The following is a 23892-nucleotide window of genomic DNA, read 5'->3' as shown; positions in this document are numbered from 1 at the left end:
ATAATTGTTCTCTTGTGTCTACAAGACTGGGGAGTTCCACCACTCCTCTTGGGCTATCTGCACAAAAGCTGTTCTACCCTGTATGCACACATGGATTTTTCCTCTCTGAACCCTGTTCACACAGGTTATATACAGATGATCAGGTTTTTAAATACATCAGATAGGGATTGCATACATTAGTTAGGACTGCTCTGATAAGGGTATACCGTGAAGATTGGTAGAGCAGCTTAGTATACATTTTTTGCAAAAAACGTATCAACCAAATACCCTGTTTTTTACATCTTTTACTAGCACTTGCGGATTACTGCAACATTTTTTCAAACTGAGTGTTTTTGGTTTTACTATTCTCTTTTGTGTCTTCAGGTTTCTTGGTGGTGTGTGAACATGATCATACAGACTTGTTCACTGTGCAAGTAGCCCATGTGTTCCTGTTTCCATAATTGTTCTCTTGTGTCTACAAGACTGGGGAGTTCCACCACTCCTCTTGGGCTATCTGCACAAAAGCTGTTCTACCCTGTATGCACACATGGATTTTTCCTCTCTGAACCCTGTTCACACAGGTTATATACAGATGATCAGGTTTTTAAATACTTCAGATAGGGATTGCATACATTAGTTAGGACTGCTCTGATAAGGGTATACCGTGAAGATTGGTAGAGCAGCTTAGTATACATTTTTTGCAAAAAACGTATCAACCAAATACCCTGTTTTTTACATCTTTTACTAGCACTTGCGGATTACTGCAACATTTTTTCAAACTGAGTGTTTTTGGTTTTACTATTCTCTTTTGTGTCTTCAGGTTTCTTGGTGGTGTGTGAACATGATCATACAGACTTGTTCACTGTGCAAGTAGCCCATGTGTTCCTGTTTCCATACTGTATATACGAGGCTATGTGGGGGCTCACAATGTATATAGCAGGCTATGTCGGGACTCATACTGTATATAGGAGGCTATATGGGGGCTCATTCTATATATAGGTATCACAGGGATACCGCAACAGAGAGAGGTCAGAAAGAACCTGAACGGAGTGAAAGGACCCATCTAGGGACGTCAAGGAGCACAGGGCAGCACACAGCAAGTTTCAGGGGTTGCCCTTCCTATCTCTCCCTAGGGGCAGTACTTCCCTTCCCAACCATCTCGCCGTGTGGCTCCTTGGTGGAGCGTGGCAATAGATGGCTGTGGGTGTACTCGTTCAATATATAAGGAGATGTCACTAAACTTAATTCTGCTCATTATTAAGCAATATAAATAATATTAATCTAAAATAATAAGCTTAAATAATATGTTAATATTAATATTGATTAGCCTATTGGTTCGACCCCCACAACAGTCACGTTCTCTCATGTGGCTCCTTGGGAAAACTAATTTCCCACTCCTGCTCCATTATGTATAGTGTTATGCTATGAATAGTGCTGTACATAAGGGAAAAAATTGCATAATATATTAGTTAGTACCCAAAAAAAAAGGGCAAGACTTGTGGGTGCCCGAGGCACATTGATGGGCATAAGGGGTGAAGGATATTTTGTCTAGGTGAATCAGACAAAAATAGCTACTGTAGCACAATTTGCTGAAAAAGTTAATACTGGCCATGATAAAAAAAAAACTTTAGAAATTGACCATGGAGCAATAATCGAAGGTGATCTGGGTCTGAGTAATGAAATCTTTTTTACTTCATGTGAGGAGCAGATGTGTGTGGACCATTTACCAGAATAGGTGAGACAAAAAAATGCACTAAAGTATTTACTGGGCAATGTTCTTCTGGGAAACCTTGGGCTCTCCGGCATTCACATGGATGTCGCTTTCACACGTACAATCCACCTAACATTGTTGCAGAGCGAATATACCCCTTCAGAGCAACATCATTTCATATGGTTTGAGGAACATGATAAAAGAATTCAAGGTGTGGACTTGGCCTCCAAATACCCCACATGTCAATCTGATCAATCATCAGTAAGAGGTGCTGGAAAAGTAAGTATGACTTACCTTGCAATTTACAAAATGGATATACTGTAATCTGATGCTAATGCCTATGTGCCAAAAAACACAGAAACCATCTCATGGTCTTCCCTCTCTCACACCCTGAGCCACATCGTTTTGGGTCCTGTATTTACTTAAAAAATCTTAGCCTTCTACCACTCACCCTCAGCCCAGATAAAGATTAACGGCTCCCTTTACTATAAAGAATGGTACTCAGCAAGGTTGCCCCCCTATTCCCAATGTTGTATATCCTGATAATAGAGCATCTTATGGAGGCCATATGTGATAATCCTGATATACAGGGAATCAAAATAGAGGGCTCAGAGTATAAGCGTTCTGCATTTGCTGATGACCTGCTAATTTATTTAACTAATCCATATAGCTCGCTTCCTCTCCTGATGTCTGAGCTGGCACGTTTTAGTAGTTGGTCCAATTTTAAGATCAATCTAGAAAAATCTGAAGCCATAAATATTTCCCTACACTTGCAAATGTTGAATATTCTGAAATCTAATGTTTAATTTAAATGGCCTTCAGCTAATCATATTAACTACTTGGGCACCCTTATTTCGGCAGATTTATCAGAGTTGTTTGACTTGAACTTTGGCCAATTTTTATCACCTTCTTCAGGCCACTAAGGTGGTAATTCCATGACACTGGAAGTCTTTAGACCCACCTTCACTAGAGGACTGGTTTGGAGTGGTGGCTAGAGTTCACTGGATGGAATCCCTGATAGCCCATACACAAGATGCAGCTAACAAGTGGGACTCCTTTTTATCCTCACCAATGTACTAAAATATGCTAATTTCTATCTTATCCTTCTATGATATTCGATATGCCGGTATCATAGTAATACTCCATCTGCCTTAGAGATTTGTCCTCATGGTCCCTATAAACATTTCTTCTCTTTTCTCTTCTTGTTATTTAGTTTAACAGGTTGTCTGTCTTTTGCAAACTACTGTTGATAACGTATGTAATTGTTTGTTTTCATGTAACTAAACAATTCTCAGGTAATATGCCATACGGTGTGTTCATATGAACCTCTTGATATTATTATTATTATTTATGGTCATAGCGCCATTTATTCCATGGCGCTTTACATGTAAGGAGGGGTATACATAATAAAAACAAGTACAATAACCTTAAACAATACAAGTCATAATATGATTGTTTTTGTTGTGTATTATAAAACAATAAAAAAAAATTGAATGAGGAAAAAAAACACAGAAACCTTTAGAGGTCTTGATGAAGCTTCAAAGGAATGGAGGTGTGTGGGTAGCAAAATGAGGACCAACACAATATTTGGCAAAGATATTTAATGTTATGAGTAAGGCTGCCGTCACACTAGCAGTATTTGGTCAGTATTTTACATCAGTATTTGTAACCAAAACCAGGAGTGGGTGATAAAGACAGAAGTGGTGCACATGTTTCTATTATACTTTTCCTCTAATTGTTCCACTCCTGGTTTTGGCTTACAAATACTGAGGTAAAATACTGACCAAATACTGCTAGTGTGACAGCGGCCTAACTTTACAAAGATTCTAACAGATATAAAAGAAAAAAAAATAGCTGCAGGGACTCTATAAGGCAATTCATACTGGCCAAACTTCGGGCAGCAGAAATTGCAGCCTGGCAGTATGAATGCAGCCACATATATTATTCCCTGAAACGCTCTGGTGTTTTACAAAAGTATACTTTGAAGATCCCTCGCATGGACATAGAGAGAGACCTGTTAATCAGCTGCAGCTACTCTTTGAAGAGCCAAATCTTCAAAGAATATTTATTTCTGACATGCCGCAGCGTTTCAGAGAAAATACTTATGCAATTATGCTGCCAGGTAGCTATTGATGCCGCTGGAGGTTTGGGCACCATGATTTGCCTGACAGGTTCCCTTTAACTATTTTCTTTTTTTACATGTGTTACAAACTATATAAAAGGGCACAACACAGATTATATACAGATTATGGCAGTCATAACATTAAAATCTCCTGCTTAATATTATGTCATCCTGCTTTTGTCTTCAAAACAGCTCCATTCTTTTGAAGCTTGGATTCTTCAAGATCTCTGAAGGTCCCTGTGGTTTTGGCACACAGACATTAGGGTCTCTTTGGGTATGTGCACACAATGTCTTTATCAGGCTAAGTTGTCCACTAAGTTGTCCATTAGTTGTCCACTCTCTGTACTTAACAGTATAGAATAAAAGACGCTGGCGGCTGAGCCGCTGCAAGAACGACAGCAAAACTGCCAGTGAAGCCGCTTCCGGAAAACAAAGGGTTTCCTGAAGCGGCTTTGCCAAAGAAAACTCAGCGACTGCGCTGGCGTCTAAAAGGTGCCATATGGACATAGTCTTACGATACGATACGATACACTTTATTGATCCCGTGGGAAATTATAGTCTTAAAGGGAACCGGTCACCCCCAAAATGGAAGGTGAGCTAAGGCCACCGGCATCAGGGGCTTATCTACAGAATTCTGGAATGCTGTAGATAAGCCCCCGATGTATCCTGAAAGAGGAGAAAAAGAGGTTAGCTATTAGTGATGTGCACATTTATTAATTTGAAAACCTATGAGAAAAACCCTACAGTGGAGGAAGAGTTGTCCTAATACATTTTATTTTCACATTATAATAAAGGAAAATTACTGTTAAAAATGCAGAGGATACAGCCATATATGTAAATATTGACCAGCAAATTCTTGTGGAAAACAAGTTATTATATAAAATCTAGACATATACGGTAGATAATATTGGTGGTCAACATCCTCAGTGTGTACATCTCAAATGATTTTTCAAAAAGTCATTTTAGCATAATTAAAAAAAAGTCACAAAAGGTTACAACTTAATATTATTTCATAGTATAAAATCTGTAAACGCTGAGTAACTGGAATAATTTCTTTTTGTTCAACTGATCATCATCAGTTGCATGTTGTCATTCACAGAAAAATGATGATTGGAGAACCCGAAAAACTGCATGTCTCTGGGGCATAAAGGTCTCTAGCAGGTTTAGATGTGAATAACTTTTTCATTTATAAATCTGGCTCATTTGGTTTTGCAACTTTCAATAATCCATTTGAACATACAAGTGTCTACGATACCACATATGCGGAAAATAACATAGAAGAATGACAGCCTCTCTACTCTAGGGTCTCTTTCATGTTGAACTTTAACATGGGCAAGCACTGGAGACACATCGAGTTACATGACGGAAGAAAGTACTGCATTTAAAAATGCGATTGTGTAAAGCTGGAGGCTTTACTTCCAAGAGCCAGAAGACTGACAGAGGAGAAGAGCAACTTACATCTGAGTCAGAGATAGAGACCCGGTTGGATTCAATCGTTGGCCTTCGGACTATTCGTGGTGAAATGTGTGATGCTGGACCAGTTGCGTATGGACCATATCCCTGGTTCTGGGAGGGCAGGCAATCCCCTGTAGGCCTTTCTTGGAGGGAAAATTTTCTGTTTGAAAGTGTAGGCCGAGAAGCGGCTCTTTGGAAACAGCTGAAGTCCCTCTGATCTTGGGAAGAAAGAAACACATCCTCACTAGTTGCAGAGCTCATGCCGTTATTTGTCATGCTGTTCATATCTTCAGAAAAGAGAACATCTGGCCCTTTAGCTTGTTCCTCCACATCTATAGCTGCAACTCTCTCAGCAAGCTCAGTCTGAGTGTCTTTACTTGGGCCACAATCACACTCCATTGCGTCGGTGTGGGAAAATTCCAGCACAGTCTCTTGGGTGCAATACACCAATTCCCAACTCAGATCAACAGATCTTCTTAATTAAGGCTTTGTGTCCACACAGATTCTGCAATAAAAACGTAAATGTCAATTAGTGACAGCATGATAAAAGAAAACTCTCCTTATTATCACAACTAAAATATAAAGCCAATAAACAGTCATGACACTTTAGGAGAATTTCCCCCAAAACATTGCACAATAGGGACCCTCAATGTACCGCGTTGAAGGAAATATGGAAGTAAAGCTGCTGAGATTCAGAGCGTGAGTTTTCATAATACAAGTTTATATACTGTACATATTATCTTAAACACATTTAAAGCAGATGTAAAGAAGTTGTCCATTACCATGACTTAGTTACTGGTCTTGCAATAAATTCCTAAGCATAATCTCCCTAAACAACCCCATATACCTTTTCTGCCAAATGTCATGTAGTTTTAAGCATTTCTGCTTCACTTTTTGACCAATCCTATCAGATCTGCTACCAAAACCATCAATTCCACTTCAGAATCCTCTGCTCTGTTCTGACTACATTTCCCATTATCCCTTGTGCTGGGCTACAAGCCAGCAGTGAGCAAACCCCTGTAACTCTGTCTACATCCGTCCCACTCCTCCTCCAGCTTCGCACACAAATTCAGCATAATGTCAAAGCCCCCAAAACCCTTAGTTTGGGTGACACAGTGATGGGGACTGAAAAGTGCGGGAAGTTCAAAGGTTTTTAAGGCCAATCTTCATAAAAAACTTTTTAAGGGTCATAAATTTATTGACTAATCATTATTTATTATTAAATTAATATGTATTTGGTATCCTTAAGAAATATTGCAGCCTACTTTAATGAATTTGTTGGTGTCTTTATTTTGGTTAGCACTTTATTTATTTATGTAAATTCAATTGGGTCCTGTGCATCCATGTCCTGTCCAAAAGACTGCTACAGGCAAATCAATGAAAAAGTGCATAGAAGCAACATGAAGCACCACAACATCAGCTCTGGTAATAAAGATTATTTTATACCCCCCTTCCCCTCACTGACTAAATATATTCTAACTTGATGGTGGCCTGATTCTAAAGCATTGGGTATTCTAGAATATGCATGTATGTATGTATATAGCAGCCACATAGTATATAGCACAGGCCACGTAGTATATAGGAGCCACGTAGTATATAGCAGCCGCGCAGTATATAACACAGGCCATGCAGTATATAACACAGCCCATGCAGTATATAACAGCCCACGCAGTATATAACACAGCCCACGTAATTTATAGCACAGCCCACACAGTATATAACACAGGCCACGCAATATATAACACAGCCCATGCAGTATATAACACAGCCCACGCAGTATATAACACAGGGCATGCAATATATAACACAGCCACGCAGTATATAACACAGCCCACGCAGTATATAACACAGGGCATGCAGTATATAACACAGCCCACGTAGTATATAACACAGCCAACGTAGTATATAACACAGCCCACGTAGTATATAACACAGCCACGCAGTATATAACACAGCCCACACAGTATATAACACAGGGCACGCAGTATATAACACAGGCCACGCAGTATATAACACAGCCCACGTAATATATAGCACAGCCCACGCAGTATATAACACAGCCCACGCAGTATGTAACACAGCACACGCAGTATATAACAGCCCACGCAATATATAACACAGCCCACATAATTTATAGGACAGCCCACACAGTATATAACACAGGCCACGCAATATACCGTATAACACAGCCATGCAGTATATAACACAGCCCACGCAGTATATAATACAGGGCATGCAGTATATAACACAGGGCACGCAGTATATACCACAGCCCACGCAGTATATAACACATGGCACGCAGTATAGAACACAGCCTACGTAGTATATAACACAGCCACGTAGTATATAACACAGCCCATGTAGTATATAACACAGCCACGCAGTATATAACAGCCCACGCAGTATATAACAGCCCACGCAGTATATAACACAGGGCACGCAGTATATAACACAGGCCACGCAGTATATAACAGTGGCCACGCAGTATATAACACAGCCCACACAGTATATAACACAGCCCACACAGTATATAACACTGCCCACGTAGCATACAACACTGCCCACGTAGTATATAGCAGCCACACAGTATACAGCACAGCCCACACAGTATATAACACAGCCCACGCAGTATATAACACTGCAAATGTAGTATATAGCAGCCACGCAGTATATAACACAGCTCACATAGTATATAGCAGTGTGGGCACCATATTCCGGTTAAAAAAAATAATTAAAATAAAAAATAGTTATATACTCACCCTCCGGCGTCCAGCGAAGCTGTCCTGATGCGCACGCTGCTGCCGCCAGCTTCTGTTCTCAGAGATGCATTGCGATATTACCCAGATGACTTAGTGGTCTCGCGAGACCGCTAAGTCTTCTGGGTAGTTTCGCAATGCATCTCTGGGAACGGAAGCTGGCGGCAGCCACGCGCGTATCGGCAGATGACGGAAGGTGAGAATAGCAGGTTTTTTTAAAATTATTTTTAACATTAGATTTTTTTACTATTGATGCTGCATAGGCAGCATCAATAGTATTCATTATATGTCACATACTGCAGGTGTATATATACTGTATTACACAGAGCATAGAGGAGGCTGTGTGTACAAGTAGTGTGCCTTTAAAAAGTATTCTCGTTACACTCACAAACGTAAATGTATTTTATTGGGATTTTATATGATATACCAACAAAAAGAAACAAGTATTTGTGAAATGTAAAGCAAATGATACTTGGCTAATTATTTTTAAAATATAAATCTGAAAATTGTGACATGAACTTGCATTCAGCCCCCTGCAGTCTGATACCCCTAAATAAAATCCTGAGTGACCAATTGCCTACAGAAGCTACATGATTAGTAAATTGAGTCCACATGTGTGTAATTTACTCTCAGCATAGCTACAGCTGTTGCGAGAAAGCCTCCGAGGTTTGTTTGAGAACATTAGGGATAAAACGTGATCATGAAAACCAAGGAACACACCAGACTGGTCTGGGATAACATTGTGCATAAAAGCAGGGTTAGGTTATAAAAAAAAAATAGAAAAACAGCAAGAAATAGGGAACTTAAAAACATTTAATACATCGATTTAAATTCACGACACATTTAAAATCAGACACCCAAAGCAGATTATGGGCAAAGAGACTGCCAGTACCACTAGCAATATTCTTACGATTTAGACACACACAATTATTTACATATATAAGTGCCACTGATGATCCTGTAAATTGTATCTAAATGGTCAAATGATCCATAGGAAAGAAGGAAAATCAGAACAATCTCACCAATTAGGTTGAAGATGCCACCTTCAAAATAGTACCCTCCTAAATTTCAATAAGTAGGAACCCTTGAAACCATCACGTGATATTCAATGAGCCATTCCTAGATGGGACCACCTCCTAACGCGTTTCTTTCTGAATGGAGTCATCAGGGGATATGGCAGTCAAACAATAGAGTGCCCAAACATTTCTGGCCCTCTCTAAGAGACTCATGCAAAGGGGATTCCACTTAAAATGTCTCTTTCTATACCCCATATATGATAGAAAAAATGGTCACTCCACCATTTCCTAACCATGTGCTGCTACTCTAATTGCACACCTGGCAAAGAATCAATCAACATGCGGTTAAAATCGCATACTCACGTTTCATTGGAGACCCACATGTTCCGTATGCATACAGAGTGAACATCCCCTCCTGCTGGAATGCATGCCACTATTGAAGGAAGTGCGCTTACAAACCATGCCTCGCTCTCAACAAGACCAGCACTTCTAGTCCGTGGGGCGCAGGGACATGCGTCCAGCAGCATCGCTCTGCGCATGCGTGAACCGCACAGCGGTGAAACGTATGAATATATGCACTGGTTATTCAACACATTGCGCCTGCGTGGACATACTCATATAGAACGACATATCTAAAAATAAATAGTGCTCATCAGAGCAACACTGCCATCTTATATAAAGCATAATGAAGGCGTTCTGCATACGATTTGACATATTTCTATAAGGTAATTTTCAGCACATAATTATTCATCTTGACAAGGAAATAAAACACTTCCAAGTTGACCAATGGAAAAGTGTATTCTAAAGCTGTGTCCTATAGAAATTAGTCCCATCCTGGGTCCTTCATAGAACCAAACGGTCCAAGAGATGACACCTTTTTATACCAAATAACACCGTTATTCAGTAAAAAAATAAAAACGTTTGGGCTGGCTTCCTATATTACCACATGAACAGAGGCCCAAGACTTCTACTCAGGATCAAGAACTTTTTTTGTTTTTAATATACGGTATATGAAAAAGGGCCAATAAAGAGGATTGATTATTGTAAAGAGGCAGATGGTAAATGGGCACCAACATGGACAGGAGCAACTCTAATCACATATTGGGGAGTAAGGGGAGGAAAAGGAAAAGAAAGGGGATAGAAATAAAAAAAAGCCTCTCTCTGCCCCTCTCAAAACCTATAACTAAATCCACCCTCCCTATCAGTGGAGGTTGGCACCCTAAAACCTGCGCAATGGTACCCCTACTCGACGGCGGCTAACTCTTACTAGATGTCCCTTTTTATACCCTACATATTCAAAGATTCAAAGAAAAAAACAAAAGGATAGCTGTTCGTTCAACCCTCTTGGAGAGACAGATCCAAGATGGTAAATCCATCTTGTTTCATGCTGCAAAATCAATCTTTCCCAGTCCCACCACGCATGGCTCGATTTACTTTTTCAATTCCCATGAATCTCACTGAAGTAGTGTCGCCGCCATGAATAAGATTAAGGTGTCTTGCCAAAGGAGTCTCTCTCTTCTTCACTATACTGTATTTCTCAAATGTTCTCCTATTCTCCTGCTAAACTTCCTGAATGTTTTAATGTTTAAATCAAGTCACATGTGCAAATTGCCCTATAGATAATCCCCTCGATTCGACAATTAATGAAGGATCTAATCGTGAACTTTTTGGACTTGTCAGTCGAAAAAAAGACTTTTCCACTGTCAATATTCTTAGACACTACACATGCACTAAACCTGTAAAGGCCCCTTCACATTAAGCGACGCTGCAGCGATACCGACAACGATCCGGATCGCTGCAGCGTCGCTGTTTGGTCGCTGGAGAGCTGTCACACAGACAGCTCTCCAGCGACCAACGATCCCGAAGTCCCCGGGTAACCAGGGTAAACATCGGGTTACTAAGCGCAGGGCCGCGCTTAGTAACCCGATGTTTACCCTGGTTACCAGCGTAAAAGTAAAAAAAAAACAAACACTACATACTTACCTACCGCTGTCTGTCCCCGGCGCTCAGCTTCTCTGCACTCCTCCTGCACTGACTGTGAGCACAGCGGCCGGAAAGCAGAGCAGTGACGTCACCGCTCTGCTTTCCGGCTGACCGACGCTCACAGCCAGTACAGGAGAAGTGCAGAGCACAGCGCCGGGGACAGACAGTGGTAGGTAAGTATGTAGTGTTTTTTTTTTTTTTACTTTTACGCTGGTAACCAGGGTAAACATCGGGTTACTAAGCGCGGCCCTGCGCTTAGTTACCCGATGTTCACCCTGGTTACCAGTGAAGACATCGCTGGATCGGTGTCACACACGCCGATCCAGCGATGTCCACGGGAGATCCAGCGACGAAATAAAGTTCTGGACTTTGTTCAGCGACCAACGATGGCACAGCAGGGGCCTGATCGTTGGTCGCTGTCACACATAACGATTTCCTTAACGATATCGTTGCTACGTCACAAAAAGCAACGATATCGTTAACGATATCGTTATGTGTGAAGGTACCTTAACATCCATTTACTTTTGAAGTTAGCCAGGTTGCTTGATGGGTTTGAGAAAAGTGACTCAGCACTTGTCGATCTTTCAGTGATTTACCCTTTGGAATGTAATTTGGGTAAACATTGGCAATAAATCACCATTGTCACTGTCTATTTTTAAAATTGGCCAATGCTTCATAAGGATCTGTCTCAAAACATTGACACCATTATTGAAAGTGGTTATAAACCGAAGGGCTAAAAATTCTATTTTCTTTGCTGGAGATGGTGTCAATAATTCAACTCTATCTCTTTTTTGGATATCCTTATATGCCGCCCTCAAGACAGCATCAGGATATCCTCTTTCGAGAAATCTCCTAAGCAGGTTACCCGCTTGTCGCTTAAAATTGTCATAGTTTGAACAATTTATACGTATTCGAGTATACTGCCCTTTTGGAATCCCCTTCTTTTGGCCATAGGATGGCCACTTTCCCACCTAAGAAGGGAATTAGTGGCAGTTGATTTCCTGTATGCACTGGTGCCCAAAATTCCATCCATCCATCATTTTTTCAATCAAGACATCAACAAAAGGCAGTCTCGATGCATTCCACTCAAAGGTAAAGGAAAGTCCTATATCATTCAAATTCAATATAGAAAAAATAGCACTGAACATCTCACTGAGCACCGTTCAATCCATCATCCAAAAATGGAAGGAATATGACACACACACAAACCTGCCAAGACATGATCATCCATCTAAACTGACATCCCAAGCAAGGAGAGCACTAATTAGAGAAGCAGCCAAGAGGCCTATGGTCACTCTGGAGGAGCTGCAGAGATCCACAGATAAGGTGGGAGAATCTCTCCACAGGATAACTATTAGTTGTATACTCCATAAATCTGTCCTTTACGGAAGTGTGACAAGAAGAAAGCAATTTTTGAAAGCAAGCCATAAGTAGACACATTTGCAAAAAGCATAGGGGACACAACTAGCACATCAAAGGAGGTGTTCTGCTCAGAAAAGACCAAAGTAGAACTTTTGGGCTAAATGCAAAACACTATTTGTAACCGAAAACTTCATCATGTTGTAGAGATGTTTTAATGTTTTTCTTCAGCAGGGACAGAGAAGATGATCAGATAGAAGATGGATAGAGCTAAATACAGGGCAATCCTGGAGAAAAACATGTAAGAAAGAGGCTGCAAAAGACTTGAAACTGTTCAACTTCCAGCAGGACAACGACCCTAAACATGTTGTCAGAGCTGTAATGGAATGGTTTGGCTCAAAGCATTTTCCTGGGTGTGAATGGCCTAGTCACAGTCCAGACCTAAGGCCCATTATCAATCTGTGGCAAGACTTGAAGGTTGCTGTTCACAGACATTCTCCGTCCAATCATGAGCAAGAGCTAGTTTGCAAAGAATGGGGAAAAATTTCAGCCTCTATATGGGCAAGTCTAATAGAGCAAGTAGAGACAAACCCCAAAAGACTTGCAGCAGTTGTTTCAGTGAAGTGGTTCTACAAAGTATTTACACAGAGGGGCTGAATACATATGCACATCACAATTTTCAGATTTATATTCTTAACCTTTTTTTGCCCACTCTTCCATAAAAGGCACCTCTACGGGGTGTACGGCTTTTTGTGGTCGTATGGATCGATACTCCAGTTTCTGCTTGGAAACACTGCAGCTCATTCAGGGTTATGTTTAGTCTCTATGCTGCCTCTCTGATTAATGCCCTCCTTGCCCGGGCTGAGGGTTTGTTGGGCAGTCCTCTTATGGCAGGTTTGTTATAATACCATGTTATTTCCATTTGATGATAATGGATTTGATGGTGCTCCGGGGATCATCAGAGATTGGGCTATTTCTTTATAACCCAACCCTGACTTGTTCTTCTCAACAACTTTGTCCCTGACTTGTTTGGAGATCTCCTTGATCATCATGGTGTTTGGCTAGTGGTGCCTCTTGCTTAATGGTGTTGCAGCCTCAGTGGCCATTCAGAAAAGGTGTGCATATAATGACAGACTATGTGACATTTAGATTGCACTCAGGGACTTCCTTTCATTAGGCATGTGACTTATGAAGGTAATTGCTTGCACCAGAATATTTTAGGGACTTCAATCCAAAAGTGGTGAATACATATGCCCATGCCAATTTTTAGTTATTTGATCCCACAAATTTAACTTATGCCTATATTTTCCGCACTACACTTCACCAACTTAGACTATTTAGTACTGATTCATCACACACAAATCAGATTCCGAAAATATTTAAACACAGGTTGTAATGTAACAACATAAGTAAAAAAAAACTACAGGGGCAAATACTTTCACAGGCCACTGTATATTACATGGTGTATAGAGCAGGATATGAGTACATCTTTAAACACTTTGCTATATACATACAAGGGAGAGCTCTGCAGGGAGAAATACTAAGAGAGATGGGAGAGCTGTGTATCCAACATTATGTATAGAAATAGTGAGTGAGCTCTGCTGAAAAGAGCCTCACTTACCCACAGAATATGGAAGTCACATGATTGTAATGTGACGTCAGATTTCAGAGCCGGGAACTCAGGGAGAATTTGATGTGACATAAGACGTAAAAGGATTCTCAGAGATTATAGGGAGCAGTTCAGATTACAGAACAATTTGGGAAAGCAATGTATTAACAAAACAGTTCAGCTATAGCAGTTCACATGAAAGGGACTTGGACTAAAGTAGTGTCCAACCCCTTTAATCTAACTGGACAATCTCTTTTATTTAAATACGGTTCTTGTGCTCGTAAATAATAGTGTTGAATTAGAACTCTATTTTTAAAATTAAAGTATATGGGCTTCAAGATATATGGTCTATACAAATAATCCAATAAACATCCGGTTTATTTCCAGAAAACAGTCCTTTTCTAGGTTAATATAAACCTTTATAATCAATTAGATTTCATTATCACCCCTGTTGAGAACAGGCAATTAGTGCTCCTCTAGTGAGCTTGTGAAATGAACGTCATACAGATTCCTGCAATTATTACTCTTTATTATCATAACCACAAGATGATACATTAGCGGTTATACTTACCTCCAATGGAATACAACAGTAAATTATACAAGCAGCTTCTGTGCTGACACAAACCATCTATAACCTTGTAACACAAGGCTTCGAGGAGTCTAGAAATATCGCTGCTCCTAAGTGCATTTATATATTATATAAGGATAGTCAAGGCAATAGTATAATTCATGTCACTCCTGTCTTGTCAGCATACTTACCGTATATATTCCAAAGCCTTCTACAGAAATTCATGGAAACTGTATTTGTAATTGTAATACTATGCTGGTACTGTGCAGGCAAACATTTATTATGTATACCACCATTATGTATGCAAGCCGAAATTTATGTTCTCGCACACAGTATGGAAAAATCAAATGCTTAGCTTTATAGGCACATTTAACACTGTTCTTGGGAAAGAAAAATAAATTTTCAAGGTACAGTGTTTGTTTTACACATATTGCATATTGGGTTAGATTTACTAATTATGTATTTTTGTAGACAGCCTAAATTTACAGTAGACAGTCTAAAAATGCACCAAATTATCAGTGACTAATATGGTTTGATAATTTGGATGCATTCTAGACAATGCGTACATATGCAATGTACACCAAAAATACAGTCAATTTGGCACGCGGTGTTGCATTTTAATTCGATAGCGCTTTAAAGCAAGACACACACATTTCTACTTGGGAAGGACTCCTTGACAAAAATAATACAAGTCAAAAGTGATGCACTCCTATAATGGAAGGATGGTGCACTGAAGGAACATGCAACAGTGGCAAGAATGAAACCTACAAGAGATCAGGAGTATACTCTCATGAATATAAATATAGGAAAATAGAGCCTTAAATCGTTAAATGGTAGTATCAAAAGTGAATATTTATTTAACAAAAGCTCATTAATAATACAAAACGGATAAAAGCCAAAATACACAAGCACATGACGAGAGGACAGGGGAAAGAACACATAAAACAAAAAACAGCCAGAGAAGGTTCATCCCTATATGCTGGTACTAGGAGTGGGTTAAAAATTAGTAAGACATGCATCCCACAGTCCAAAAGTAATTACATAGGGAGCCCATGTATGCAAATACCGTTACCAGTATAACTAAAGTACCCTCACTCGTAAGACCTAACACAGCGAGTGCTTACCTATGTGGGTCCCCTGAGGAAGCCAACTTCGCGAAACGCGCGTTGGGGCCTTATTTTCAGCCTGCCGAGGTTTCTCCCTCCCACATGGGTATGCTTGTGTATTTTGGCTTTTAGGCGTTTTGTATTATTAATGAGCTTTTGTTAAATAAATATTCACTTTTGATACTACCATTTAACAATTTAAGGCTCTATTTTCCTATATTTATATTCATGAGAGTATACTCCTGATCTCTTGTAGGTCTCATGTATTAGGTGGAGTCGCGGTAGCGCTCTCATTCTTTGTTCCCGTATTTTAGGACCACAAACCCTCAATGTATATCCAGTATGTCAGTCATTGTTAAACAGTGGCAAGAATAACAATCTTCGGCACTCAACTAAGTCAATGAAGAATTGCAGTTTTATTCACAGCCGACTATTCAGGAAACAACAGAAAATATAAATCCAACATTTCGGCAACATTGCCTTTGTCAAGGATATCTGTAGATGAGTTGGTCGGCGGGATCCAGTTCTGCTTGGAACTGTAGCGGGAACTGTAGAGTGCATGTTTGCTGTGTGGAAGAGATTGGAGGGACACCAGGTCAGGTGATAGCTGTGTCGCAGTTAGGAATTATAAAAAGTCTAGGAGGGCAGAGAAGGGGAGGAGCCGACAGCTGAACCTGTATCAGAACAAGCGTATGGAAGTAGCTGAGCTGGCTTGACCCCTTCATGACCCAGCCTATTTTGACCTTAATGACCTGGCCGTTTTTTGCAATTCTGACCAGTGTCCCTTTATGAGGTAATAACTCAGGAACGCTTCAACGAATCCTAGCGGTTCTGAGATTTTTTTTTCGTGACATATTGGGCTTCATGTTAGTGGTAAATTTAGGTCGATAATTTTTGCGTTTATTTGTGAAAAAAATGGAAATTTGGCTAAAATTTTGAAAATTTCGCAATGTTCAAATTTTTAATTTTTATTCCGTTAAACCAGAGAGTTATGTGACACAAAATAGTTAATAAATAACATTACCCACATGTCTACTTTATATCAGCACAATTTTGGAAACAAATTTTTTTTTGCTAGGAAGTTATAAGAATTAAAATTTGACCAGCGATTTCTCATTTTTACAACAAAATTTACAAAACCATATTTTTTAGGGACCACCTCACATTTGAAGTCAGTTTGAGGGGTCTATATGGCTGAAAATACCCCAAAATGACACCATTCTAAAAACTGCACCCCTCAAGGTATTCAAAACCACATTCAAGAAGTTTATTAATCCTTCAGGTGCTTCACAGCAGCAGAAGCAACATGGAAGGAAAAAATGAACATTTAACTTTTTAGTCACAAAAATGATGTTTTAGCAACAATTTTTTTTATTTTCCCAAGGGTAAAAAGAGAAACTGGACCACAAAAGTTATTGTACAATTTATCCTTAGTACGCTGAAACCCCATATGTGTGGGGATCCACTGTTTGGGTGCACGACAGGGCTCGGAAGGGAAGGAGCGCCATTTGACTTTTTCAATGAAAAATTGGCTCCAATCTTTAGCGGATACCATGTCACGTTTGGAGAGCTCCTGTGTGCCTAAACATTGGAGCTTCCCCACAAGTGACCCCATTTTGGAAACTAGACCCCCCAAGGAGCGTATCTAGATGCATAGTGAGCACTTTGAACCCCTAGGTGCTTCACAAATTGATCCGTAAAAATGAAAAAGTACTTTTTTTTCACAAAAAATTTCTTTTAGCCTCAATTTTTTCATTTTCACATGGGTAACAAGATAAAATGGATCCTAAAATGTGTTTGGCAATTTCTCCTAAGTACATCAATACCTCATATGTGGTCACAAACCACTGTTTGTGCACACGGCAAGGCTCGAAAGGGAAGGAGCACCATTTGACTTTTGAATTAAAAATTAGCTCCAATCTTTAGCGGACACCATGTCGCGTTTGGAGAGCCTCTGTGTGCCTAAACATTGGAGCTCCCCCACATGTGACCCCATTTTGTAAACTAGACCCCCCAAGGAACTTATCTAGATGCATAGTGAGCACTTTGAACCCCCAGGTGCTTCACAAATTGATCCGTAAAAATGAAAAAGTACTTTTTTTTCACAAAAAATTTATTTTAGCCTCAATTTGTTCATTTCCACATGGGCAACAGGATAAAATGGATCCTAAAATGTATTGGGCAATTTCTCCTGAGTACACTGATACCTCACATGTGGGGGTAAACCACTGTTTGGGCACACGGCAGGGCTCGGAAGGGAAGGAGCGCCATTTGAATTTTGAATGAAAAATTAGCTCCAATCGTTAGCGGACACCATGTCGTGTTTGGAGAGCCCCTGTGTGCCTAAACATTGGAGCTCCCCCACATGTGACCCCATTTTGGAAACTAGACCTCCCATGGAACTAATCTAGATGTGCGGTGACCACTTTAAACCCTCAAGTGCTTCACAGAAGTTTATAACGCAGAGCCGTGAAAATAAAAAATAATTTTTCTTTCCTCAAAAATTATTTTTTAGCCCACAATTTTTTATTTTCACAAGAATAACAGGAGAAATTGGACCCGAAGAGTTGTTGTCCAGTTTGTCCTGAGTACGCTGATACCCCATATGTGGGGGGGAACCACTGTTTGGGCACACGTCGGGGCTCAGAAGGGAAATAGTGACTTTTGAAATGCAGACTTTGATGGAATGGTCTGCGGGCGTCACGTTGCGTTTGCAGAGCCCCTGATGTGCCTAACAGTAGAAACCCCCCACAACTGACCCCATTTTGGAAACTAGACCCCCAAAGAAACTTATCTAGATATGTGGTGAGCACTTTGAACCCCCAAGTGCTTCACAGAAGTTTACAACGCAGAGCCGTGAAAATAAAAAATCATTTTTCTTTCCTCAAAAATCATGTTTTAGCAAGCAATTTTTTTATTTTCACAAGGGTAACAGGAGAAATTGGACCCCAATAATTGTTGCCCAGTTTGTCCGGAGTATGCTGGTACCCTATATGTGGGGGTAAACCACTGTTTGGGCGCACGTCGGGGCTCGGAAGGGAGGGAGCACCATTTGACTTTTTGAATGCAAGATTGACTGGAATCAATGGTGGCGCCATGTTGCGTTTGGAGACCCCTGATGTGCCGTAACAGTGGAAACCCCTCAATTCGAACTCCAACACTAACCTCAACACACCCCTAACCCTAATCCCTACTCTAGCCATAACCCTAATCACAACCCTAACCACAACCCTATCCCCAACACACCCCTAACCCTAATCCCAACCCTAATCCCAACCCTAACCACAAACCTAACCCCAACACACCCCTAACCCTAACCATAACCCTAACCACAGCCTAATCTTAACCCTATTTCCAACCCTAGCCCTAATTCCAACCCTAACCCTAAGGCTACGTGCCCAAGTTACAGATTCGTGTGAGATTTTTCCGCATCATTTTTGAAAAATCCGCAGGTAAAAGGCACTGCGCTTTACCTGCGGATTTACCGCAGATTTCCAGTATTTTTTGTGCGGATTTCACCTGCGTATTCCTATTGAGGAACAGGTGTAAAACGCTGCAGAATCTGCACAAAGAATTGACATGCTGCGGAAAATACAACACAGTGTTTCCGCGTGGTATTTACCGCACCTTGGGCACAGCGGATTTGGTTTTCCATAGGTTTACATGGTACTGTAAACCTGATGGAAAACTGCTACGAATCCGCAGCGGCCAATCCGCTGCAGATCCGCAGCCAAATCCGCTGCGGATCCTCAGCCAAATCCGCACCGTGTGCACATAGCCTAATTCTAACCCTAACCCTAGTTCTAACCCTAATTCTAGCCCTAACCCTAGTGGGGCAAAAAAAAAAATATTTTTTTTATTTTATTATTGTCCCTACCTATGGGGGTGATAAAGGGGGGGGGGTTATTTATTATTTTTTTTATTTTGATCGCTGTGATAGAAGCTATCACAGCGATCAAAATGTACCTGTAACGAATCTACTTGCCGGCAGATTCGGCAGGCGCACTGCGCATGCGCCCGCCATTTTGGAAGATGGCGGCGCCCATGGAACAGACGGACGGACACTGGGAGGGACACAGGAGGTCGGTAAGTATGAGGGGTGGGGATCGGAGAGCGGGGGGGAGATCAGACAGCAGGGGGAGCGGACAGGAGGACTTAGGGGAGCCGAGGACAGCAAATGACTGGACAGGGGACGGAGGGGAGGAGATCCGTGGCAGGGGGCAGATCTCGATCTCCAGCCATGGTTGATGCTATTGCAGCATCAGCCATGGCTGGATTGTAATATTTCACCAATTTTCATTGGTGAAATATTACTATCGCTCTGATTGAAAGTGAAACGTCACTTTCAACAGCCAATCAGAGTGATCGTAGCCATGGGGGGGGGGGCGAAGCCTCCCCCCCTGGGCTCAAGTACAACTCCCCCTGTCCATGCAGGTCGGGTGAAATTACAGTTATCCCTTTCACCCGGCCTGCAGGAGCGTGATCCGACAATGACGCATATGCTGCGTCACAGGTCGGATTGGCACAGGTTTTCATGACGCATACGCTGCGTCAAAGGCCGGGAAGGGGTTAAAGTCACAACTACTAGCACGGGTCAGACCAGTAAAGTGAAACCTCATGATGAAGAGGGATCCAAGAGACAGAGCCGACCAGAGGAATCGAAATGACCCGTGAAAAAGAGAGCTGACCAGTGAAATTGAGACAACCCAAGAAGAGAGCTGATCAGAGGAATTGAGAGAGGGAGCCGACCAGAATGATTTGAAAGCAGACCGGAGAAATCAAGACGACCTGAGAAAGAGCCGATCAGAGGAATCAAGAGAGATACGGAGGCTATATTTGGCAAAAGGGTAAATCACGCATTAACGCCAAAACGCTTTCACTTCCGAAAGACTTGGGAGGGATTGGAGCTCCAGACATATCAAAGTATTACCAAGCAACTCACATCACAAGAATGATCCACTGGATCAGGAAATCAGAGGATAAACAATGGTTAAGCATTGAAGAAGCATTGTCACCTATACCTCTACATTCATTACTATTAGGTCACATAGATGATTTGACTCCGCCTATAATAAAAAATATCCACACCTCAGCTACTTTTAAAATATGGAGGAAAGTTGGCCCTACATTGTCGCCCTCCCTCTCACCATTGACCATGGTATCCGACCTTTTAGACACACTACCCAACTGTGCAGCCCATATCCCACTTGAACAATTGTTCGTGGATGGGGCACTACTTCCCTTACAAGATATGATTCAGATCCCGGGACTTTCAGGCCTGACATTTTTACAACATGGCAAACTTTCTCATATCATTCGCCACCACCGCCAATCAACAGACCTCAGTAGGCCATTAACCCCTTATGAAACTCTATGTGCCAGTTTGAAAATGCCCACTAAGACTCTATCGATAATATACCAATCTTTACTTCAATCAGACACCTCAATTAAAAGAGCATATCTAGCTCAATGGGAAAAAGACCTAGCCACTTCCTTTTCAGATCCTCAAATCAAATATATATATAAAAACTGACATGGCCCCTCGACCTGCGTGCGCATCCAGGAAGACTCTTTTAAAATTATTTCCAGATGGTATCTAACCCCCAGTCAAATCAAGAAATGGTATCGTTCAACAAATTCTGACTGCTGGAGATGTGAGGCGGATGTAGGCAACTTTTTACATATGTGGTGGTCCTGCCCATCCCTCACTTCCTTATGAAAGACAATAACCTCTATCATTCAAGAATTGCTAGGGGAGAACATTGTTTTAAAACCGGAAAATGTTTTCCTAAACCTACCACTATGGCCAGGAAACGAAAGTGCTTCCAAAATGTCTCAATTCATCATGGCTGCGGGTAAATCCTTGATCCCCTCAAATTGGACAACTAAAGATATACCTACAATTAAGCAAATATATCTCAAAATAGACCAATTATACCGCATTGAGGAACTTGCAGCCAAAACTAATCACTCCTTAACCAAATTTCAAAATATTTGGAACCCCTGGTCCCGATTCAGAACTCAGCCTACTTTCCATTCTGTGATATAAACATTATATAATCACACCTAGCCCAATGTGTCTCTACTCCTTTTCCCCCACCCCATCCACCCCTCTCCCTTTCTTCCTCTTATTTATCCCCTCCTACTTCTACTTTCTCTTTACCTCCATTTTTTTTTCTTTTTTTCTTTGATAATTAACTCAATAATTATTATCTATGCAAGAGAGTACGGTAATTGTTAATTGTTTTTGGTACTTGGTTTACTATTGATGCTATATCTACCACTGAGAAATTTACAGCAAGTTACTGATGCTCAGTTTACTTGTTCCATATTGTAGTACTCTTAATTGTTTATTGTTCATTATGATACTATCTCATACTCTTTTGAAATGTTTGTTATCTTATAAAAATTTTGCAATAAAAAGAACATTGAAAGAGAGATACGGAGGCAGACAGAGGAAAGGCAACGCTGAAGGGACTAGTTGATAAGAGACTTGCAGCCCAACGGAGTAGTACCACTGACTCCCCTTAGGACCTGCACTGTGATTGTTACTACCAACGTACTGACTAAGTGACGATGGTGAAAAGTATGAGACTGACTGAGACGCTCTTAACCATCATTATTGTTTATTGCCTTGTATGATAGATTTTTATTGTGAGAAGTGTTACACCACAAAGAGGTATACATTTCCATTGTAAAATAATTCACTGCATTTCAATAATTTGTCAATCCTTCTTGCTTCTGTATCCAAATCACCTAAACTGTTGTGTTAGATTAAAGGGAACCTGTCACCTCCCTCAGGCGTTAGTAACTAAAAGAGCCACCTTGTGCAGCACTAATGCTGCATTCTGACGTCCTTTTGTAGCCAACTGTCAGCGGGACACCTGTTTGATGAATAGAGTTAACTGTGGTTGAATTCTTGTTAATTAGAATTTTGTAGTGTCCTAAGAATGCTATGAGTCATAGCTCAGCCACCCTATATGATCAGGAACGTGCTGGGCTGTCAGTATTCTGAGTGACAGCCCAGTTTCTCAATCAGAGGTAGGGCATGCTGGGCTCTGAGTATTGAGTCACAGCTCAGCTGAGCTGCCCAATCTAGCCAGGCCTGATGGGTTTCCTCCAGGTTTCGGTCAGGGTGATTACCTGGCTATTTAGCTGTCTGGCAATAGTCAGACCATTGCCAGTCATATCCTTGTTTGGTGGTGTGTTTGCTCTGAGCTCTGTGTTCTGATCTTTGTTGCCAGATTTGCCTTTTTGACTACTCGTTTGTATTACCCATTTTGCCTTTGATGTACTCTGACGTTTGTTTCCTGACCCCGGACTTTGCTTTTGACTATTCGTTTGTCTCATCCCTTTTGTCTTTGACATACTTTCCTGGCATTTGACATCAAACTCCCCTTCATGGCTTGTCCATCAGAAGTGACTCAAAGTCACATTTTGCTGCTAAGACTTTTATTGGAGTGTACTCATTTTTACAACATGGTTTGGGTGAATTTGTTAGAAAAATTATTTTCTTGATTGGGTAAATTAACAAATCTTACTTACAATCAATTGGCCAGATTTGTGGGAGTATTTTGTAGAATGGTATGCCAGAGAAAATGTGGATTCAGAAAGAAAACTAATATTTTTCTGACAAATCTGTTGTGATGTACTCATTTATGTCATCAGTGTGTCATCAGTGTGCATGGGTGTGGGCCGTTTTGAGGACTGTGCTGCTGTTAAAAAGCGGACATGTCAGCGTATTTTGTCCACAGACACACAGTTCATGGAAACACATTGACATGTGCACAGACCCATTCACTTGAATGACACTTCGTGTGTCTCTGAGTACCAGAGACACTGACATCTGAAAGAGCCCTAAGAATCAGTGTCCTTTCCTTGCCTGAACGCTTGTAACAGGAATTTCTACACACAAATGAAAACTTTTCTATTGCCTCACCTGAATAAATATGTGTGAGACAGTCCCCTTTAAATAAGGAGATATGGCGTTATACGTGTATTTTGGCCTAATGTTTTAATTTCTATATGCCCATGGGAATTTTTGAATTACCAGAATTAGAACTCTTAAAAAAAACTAAATTCTCGTTTTGTTTTTAGTTGTAGCTACTAAAAAATACGAGAAAAATCATTAACCCCTTCAAGACCTTGCCTTTTTCCATTTTTGCGTTCTCGTTTTTTGCTCCCCTCATTCCCAGAGCCATAACTTTTTATTTTTACGTCAATATAGC

The 23892-nt window shown here is 40.8% G+C and overlaps 1 protein-coding gene across 2 annotated transcripts in view; it reads right to left on the bottom strand.

Moving 5' to 3' along the window:
• The window catches only part of CAMKK1 (calcium/calmodulin dependent protein kinase kinase 1), a 641465-nt gene that overhangs the window by 392785 nt on the left and 224788 nt on the right, over nt 1–23892 (bottom strand). For both annotated transcript variants that reach the window (XM_069757479.1, XM_069757478.1), the window contains exon 2: nt 5271–5772. In XM_069757479.1, coding sequence (XP_069613580.1) covers nt 5271–5666 — 396 coding nt within the window. In that variant the 5' untranslated portion in view covers nt 5667–5772. The remainder of the gene's footprint in view (nt 1–5270; nt 5773–23892) is intronic.

This window comes from Ranitomeya imitator, chromosome 3 (genome assembly GCF_032444005.1).
Source record: "Ranitomeya imitator isolate aRanImi1 chromosome 3, aRanImi1.pri, whole genome shotgun sequence".
In the NCBI taxonomy this organism is placed as follows: Eukaryota; Metazoa; Chordata; class Amphibia; order Anura; family Dendrobatidae; genus Ranitomeya; species Ranitomeya imitator.
Note: the sequence above shows the minus strand (reverse complement) of the source record. Positions and strands in the feature narration are given on the sequence as shown.